Below are 6,489 nucleotides of genomic sequence, written 5' to 3'. Positions count from 1 at the left end.
GCAGACCGTGCACCGACAGTAGTATCAATTGAATTGTTGTACCAGTTGACTTCTTGTACCAGTACCAGACCAGAGGAGTGTATCTAGCACCAATATCCTGGGAGCAACAGTACTAGGTTTCCAATGATCATGCTGGGCGGTTCATGCCAAGAGGGGGCTTCTTGACAGTACCTGTGGCAATCTTCAACGATGAAGTATCACACGACGGATTCCTCTGGAACAACCAGCTCCTTGGCGCCTGTGTTCCATCCAGGAGCTAAGAGGGGGAGTTGGAGGTCAACATCTCCTGACGTCCCTATAGAGAGAGAGGGCATTGCTTGTGGGTGTGCCCGCCTTGTGAGAGGTTAGGGCAGTTGTCTACCGAGGGTTAGAGGCACGTGCGGCTGCTCCTGGTCCAGAGAGCTGCCCCTATGGAGCCTTTTCTCAGGCTGAGGTGGGCTGACCTGACAGTCAGCCACTAGCCCTGTAGGTCGAGGTGTATAGGGCAGGAGGTAGCCCCTATAGACTGCGTGGCAGTCCCTCTAGGGCTGCTGGCAATGGCAGCACTAGTCAGCTCTGTTCAGCAGGGGGGAGGCCCCTCTAGGGCTGCCTTCTAGCCCCTTTTGTACGGCTGAGTAGGTCGGCCTGTAGAGCCCCTAGTACACCCACCTTGTAGCCCCTTTTGAAGGGCTGAGTAGGTCGGCTTGTAGAGCCCCTAGTACAGCCCCTTTATAGAGCTATGTAGCAGCCCTCGGATGCTGGAGGTGGGCCGGCCCACCCTGATGGCTGGTCAGCCCCTAAAGCATGGGGTCAGCCAGGAGGGGGAGCCAGGCTATATATAGGCCCCCTTCCCTCATTGTTTGATGTCTTACTGTGGAGCTCAGTTGCCTGTCTATAGAGCAGGGTTTTCCCCACTGAACGTGGGTTTTTCTAAGATCGCTTGAAATATGGCAAGACCCGGGGACAAAAATGCAATTCTACAAACAGGAGATCAACTCAATCAACAGCTACTGAATGCAGAACTACCTGGGGAAGACATATCAATATTTAAAGACATTTAATCTGCAAAATCAGAACTAGTTCACATGATCTCGAGGTGGAGAGGGGTAGGTGGGCAAGACCCAAGATCCCTAGAGAGGAAAGGACATGTAAAATCTGCCCCACAGGAGAGGTAGAAAATGGGTAGCATGTACTCCTAAGATGTAGAGCCTACACTCACATCAGACAAAGATATGAGGGCAGCAGAGACAATTTGAAAAATCTGTTGTGGTACAACCAGCCAAAAAGCTAGGAAGCTACTTGATAGAGGTATTGGAACATCGAAACAGGGTCTAGCACACAAGCTAGCCCAACAAGTACTTAGTACATAAAGTTTGTTATATTTTCTTTCACTGATTGTAAGAGATCATTATTAGTTGATAGTAATCGCCAGTCCCATAGATCCTAAAAGGTCTCACAGTGGACTTTAATACAATCATATCATGTCACATCATATCATATCTCTTTCTCTCCTTTTCAGTTTTGTGTGTGTGAAGTTAAAGGAGCCACTTACACTTATGTGCTACTACCTACGATGATGCAATATTAAATTCCTTCCTTGGAAAGCACATGCATACTCAATTTAACTCTTTTTTTGAAACTAAGTGAAAAATGGGCTGTTCAGCTCCCCGCTTTTTATTTTCAGCTTATGTTCAATCATTCTAAGCATGCCTAAGGCCGATAAAAGGCTTCATATCTAAGATTTTATGTACTTTTTTCATTATTTTTCTTGGATTTTAATCTCTTGTGTATTAGCCGATCCATTAAAAACTATATTTCTAGAAACTGCAATTTCACAAATCATACTAACTCGTTCTTAGCAACTGATTCACCATTGTATACCACTCCTATCACACATAATTATTCAAATCATTTTCATTTCTCCTTGTCTGAGAAGATGCACTGAACATGCACTAGCACTATGGGATAGTCCCCACACTCCTTGAAAACATGAATTTGACAACACGTATGGGTATCCCTTTGATTATCCTACATGCAAAACACAGCTTCTCACTGTGCTTACATAACCCATCGTTCTTGCCGTCGACATATACGTCCCATGACACCCACTGCAAAGCTGGGGTGTACCCTTCCTCGAATTGATGAAAATACCTTCTAGCTTTGCATAAGAATTTTTGCTTTGGGAATGTCCCTATCCCCCACCAAAACTGAATGAGCAATTCCACCAACTCTGTCCTGTCCATGCTTGGTTTTCCGCTCTCATTGCCTCCACCTTCTTCTCATCCTCCTGCATGTCAGCATCTGCATAGATGTTAGACATCAAGACATATGCTGCAGCATCTTTTTCATCCAATTGCACTGCATGTTCAAAGGCCTGTCTTCCAAGCTCCACATTACCCCACTTTCGACAAGCACCCAGCACAGTATGCCACACTGCAATGTTAGGATGGAAAGGCATCTTCTTCGCCATCGCTAGTGCCTCCTCTAGTTGGCCTGCACGGCCAAGGAGATCAACCATACAAGTGTGATGCTCAATAGTCGGAATAATGCCATAGTCTTTGCTCATTGTCTCAAAGTACAGCTGGCCCTTATCTAGTAGACCCGTGTGACTGCAGGCAGTAAGAACACGAAGGAATGTGACCCCACCTGGCTTTATGCCTTCTGCCCTCATTTTCTCGAGCATATGGAAAACAATTTCACTTTCCCCTAGCTGGGCATATCCTGCAATTATTGCAGTCCATGAGACTACATCTCGAACTGGAAGCTTGTCAAAAGCTTCCCTTGCTTTTGCAAGGGAGCCACATTTCACATACATATCAACCAATGTGCTTCCAACAAAAAGATCTCTATCTAACCCCTTCGTGGCAATCACAGCGTGTATTTCGCGGCCTTTATCTAGGGCTCCTATGCTGCCACAAGCTTTCAAGCTGCAAACAAACGTGCAGGCATCTGGAGAGAACCCCTCCACTTGCATCTGTTCAAAACAGTTCAGTGCTTCCTCACCAAGCCCGTGTTCGGTATATCCTGCGATTAGTGCATTCCACGAAATCTCATCTCGAACTGGAAGCCTGTCAAATACTTCCCGCGCATGTGCAGATGAGCCACATTTGGCATACATATCAACCAAGCTGCTGCAAACAAAAATATCTATTTCCAACCCCTTTCTGGCAATCTCAGCATGTATTTGTTTGCCCTTGTGCAAGGCTCCTATGCTGGCACAAGCTTTCAAGCTACAAACAAACGTGTCAGCATTTGGAGAGAGACCCTCCAGTTCCATCTGTTCAAAACAGTTTAATGATTTCTCACCACGCCCATGTTCGGCATATCCTGCAATTAGTATGTTCCAGGAGACTACATCTCGACGTGGCAGCTTGTCAAACACCTCCCATGCTTTTCCAAGCAAGCCAAACTTGGCATACATATCCACCAAGGTGTTGCCTACAAAAGAGTCTCCTTCCAAACCTTTTCTGGCAATCTCAGAGTGTATTTTTTTGCCCTTGTCTACAGCTCCTATGCTGCCACATGCTTTCAAGCTGCAAACAAAAATGAGAGCATCTGGAGAAACACCCTCCAATTGCATACAATCAAAACCCTTCAGCGCTTCCTCACCAAACCCATGCTCGACATATCCTGCAATCAATGTAGTCCACAAGACCACATCTCGAACTGGAAGCTTGTCAAACAATTCCCTTGCTTTTGCAAGGGCACCACATTTAACATACATATCGACCAATGCACTGCCAACAACAAGTTCTCTCTCCAACCCCTCTCCGTCTATCTCAGCATGTATTTCTCGGCCTTTGTCTAACGCTCCTATGCTGCCACAAGCTTTCAAGCTGCAAACAAACGTGAGAGCACTTGGAGAGACACCCTCCAATTGCATCTGTTTGAAACAATTCAGTGCTTCGTCACCAAGCCCCCGTTCGGCATATCCTGAGACTAGTGCATTCCATGAGACTACATCTCGAACAAGAAGCTTGTCAAATACTTCCCGTGCTTTTGCAAGCGAGCCACATTTGGCATACACATCGATCAAGGTGCTGCCGACAAAAAGATCTCCTTCCAACCCCTTTCTGGCGATCTCAGCATGTATTTCTCGGCCCTTGTGTATGGCTCCTATGCTACCACAAGCTTTCAAGCTGCAAAGAAGCGTGACAGCATCCGGAGAGACACCCTCCAGTTGCATCTCTTCGAGACAGTTCAGCGCTTCCTCACCAAACCCACGGTTGGCATATCCTGTGATTAGTGCATTCCAGGAGACTACATCTCGAACTGGAAGCCTGTCAAGCGCTTCCTGTGCTTTTGCAAGCGAGCCACATTTGGCATACATATTGACTAAGGTGCTTCCAACAAAAAGATCCCTTTCCAACCCCTTTCTAACAATCTCAGCATGTATTTGTTGGCCTCTTACCGCATCGTTCAGCCTAGCACAAGCCTTTAGTAGGGCCACGAGGATATGTTTTCTGAGATGTACACAATCTTCTTTCCTTTTCTGGTACAGGCTAAGCGCATGCCGTGATTCGCCACGTTCAATATAACCCATGATGAGAGATGTCCAAGAAGACACATTGCAATCAACCAACCTCTTAAAAACGTGCTCAGCATCACGCATAACTCCAACTTGCACCAACATTTGGATGAGGTAATCCCCAAGAGATCCAAGATCTTCCAGCCCACTTTTACACATGCAGGCATGCAAGCGCTGGGTATACGCTAGATTTTTCAAATTTCTACATTTAAGCAAGATGCATGAAAAGTTTTCAACCGAAGCAGGCTGGGGCATCCGTTCCAAAGAAGCGAGTGCCTCCTCTAAGCTAAGCATCTCCCAGCCACGGTTCTCTCGCAGTTCATGTGCTTTCAATGCATTCAGCATCTTCAAAATTTTGAGGGGAACCGACTAGTTGATGTTTTGGGCTTGTGCATTCCCTGCTTCCAAACTTTTTATCCCAAACTGGATTGCAGCGGCTGTCTAAGGGAATCGATATTCACAATCTGCAGCTTTACCTCTGCAAATAATTTAGTTTAGCCTCGTCATAGACTCACATTGCTCTTTGGGTTGTCCAAACCATTAGTTTATCCTCGTCACAAACTCACTTTGCTCTTCGGGTTGTCCCAACATGCAAAATACTTGAAGTACCTGAGAGAAAGCATTGAGAGGTAATTCGCAACAGCGAGCCAAAGACGACTCCACCACCGATCCGGTGCCTTCTTGGCTCGCCCAAGGGAAAGCCATCGGAGAGAGTTCCGGCTTGATAGCCTGCGCACATGAGCTGCCAATCTTTCCAGCATTGGGCAATCGAATTGGGGTTGCCCGCTTCTAAAAGTCCCCTGCCACGCACCTGTCTGCATGCTGTTGCGGTCAGACACATGAAAAGCAACTCGCATCCTAAACATTTGTTTCAGCTGCTTTTACAGTTTTCAGTGTAGCCTCCAATCGCTTTGAAAACGGGCATTGCTCCTGGCTCCCCGTTCTGAGGAGTGACCAGTACCACGAGCGATCGTAGGTTGTCTTTAATTTCCCGGAATAAAATTCAAGGTTTTATCCCGCTCCCTCAAATGACCAGTAGCACGACCCATCCACGACGGGTTAGAGACCCGCTTCCCAGTTGGGATCATAGGTTGCCTTTAATTTCCAGGAATAAAATTCAAGGTTTTATTTTGCTCCCATTGGGATCATAGGTTGCCTTTAATTTTAAGGAAAGGTTCCAAACTTTTAGAAATTTTATCTAGATTGAGAGCCTTTAGTTGGGAATGAATCTCTCTCTCTCTCTCTCTCTCTCTCTCTCTCTCTCTCTCTCTCTAATACACCACCCAATTTGCCAACATTCCAATGGGGTAGGGCATTGAGCCATTTGGGTGCTTGGGCCATGATTCATTCGCTCAAATGCTAGAGATCACACAAATAGTTTGGGTGACTGCACGAAGAGGAAGAGGAGGAGGAGGAGGAGTAAAGGCACCATTGCTTGGCATGCTTGGCCTATTGAATGCTCTAACGCTTGGCCTATTGAATTCCCTAATAGAGCTAAGCGGTATAGGTGGGTGCCCAAGCAACTCCTAGAGTCATCCTTAGCAACCTCTTGGTCATACAAGAAGCTTGCTAGGAGGAAGAGAAAGAAGCCCAATAGTAAGTTCAGGATGAGGTAGTTGTAGATGATGTTGGGACCAAAAAGATCCAATATAAGGGGGGGAAAGGCCACCAACTACACACCGTAATAGATTGCGCACCACCACATTGTCCACATATAGTTTGGCCAAAATCATGCCTTCGAGACACCGCTAGCATGATTGGCCTGGGCATGTTGCTCCACCTGCAAACCACACCCCCACATACTTTTCATCATAAATAAACCTTCAATTTTATCAAATAGTCAATCCTTCCATGCCCACCAAATAACAACCACCCACATACCTGACCAAGGATTGACTATTACCAAATAGTCAATCCTCCATCTTCCCCAAATAATGACTATCTGCATACACTTCTAACAATACCCCTGATCCTAGCCACCC

At 46.3% G+C, this 6,489-nt stretch overlaps 1 protein-coding gene across 1 annotated transcript; it reads right to left on the bottom strand.

Annotated features, from left to right (window-relative positions):
- Positions 1–1,903: 1,903 nt before the first annotated feature.
- On the bottom strand, positions 1,904–4,945 carry LOC147881651 (pentatricopeptide repeat-containing protein At5g27110-like). The gene has a single exon (XM_087401281.1). It carries the CDS (start codon positions 4,850–4,852, stop codon positions 2,171–2,173), a length of 2,682 nt encoding a protein of 893 aa, XP_087257407.1. The 5' UTR covers positions 4,853–4,945; the 3' UTR covers positions 1,904–2,170.
- Between the last annotated feature and the right edge of the window lie 1,544 nt (positions 4,946–6,489).

This window comes from Dipteris shenzhenensis, chromosome 30 (genome assembly GCF_047967505.1).
Source record: "Dipteris shenzhenensis isolate YYH24624 ecotype China chromosome 30, Dip_SZ_1.0, whole genome shotgun sequence".
In the NCBI taxonomy this organism is placed as follows: Eukaryota; Viridiplantae; Streptophyta; class Polypodiopsida; order Gleicheniales; family Dipteridaceae; genus Dipteris; species Dipteris shenzhenensis.
This window is presented reverse-complemented; position numbering and strand designations above follow the sequence as displayed.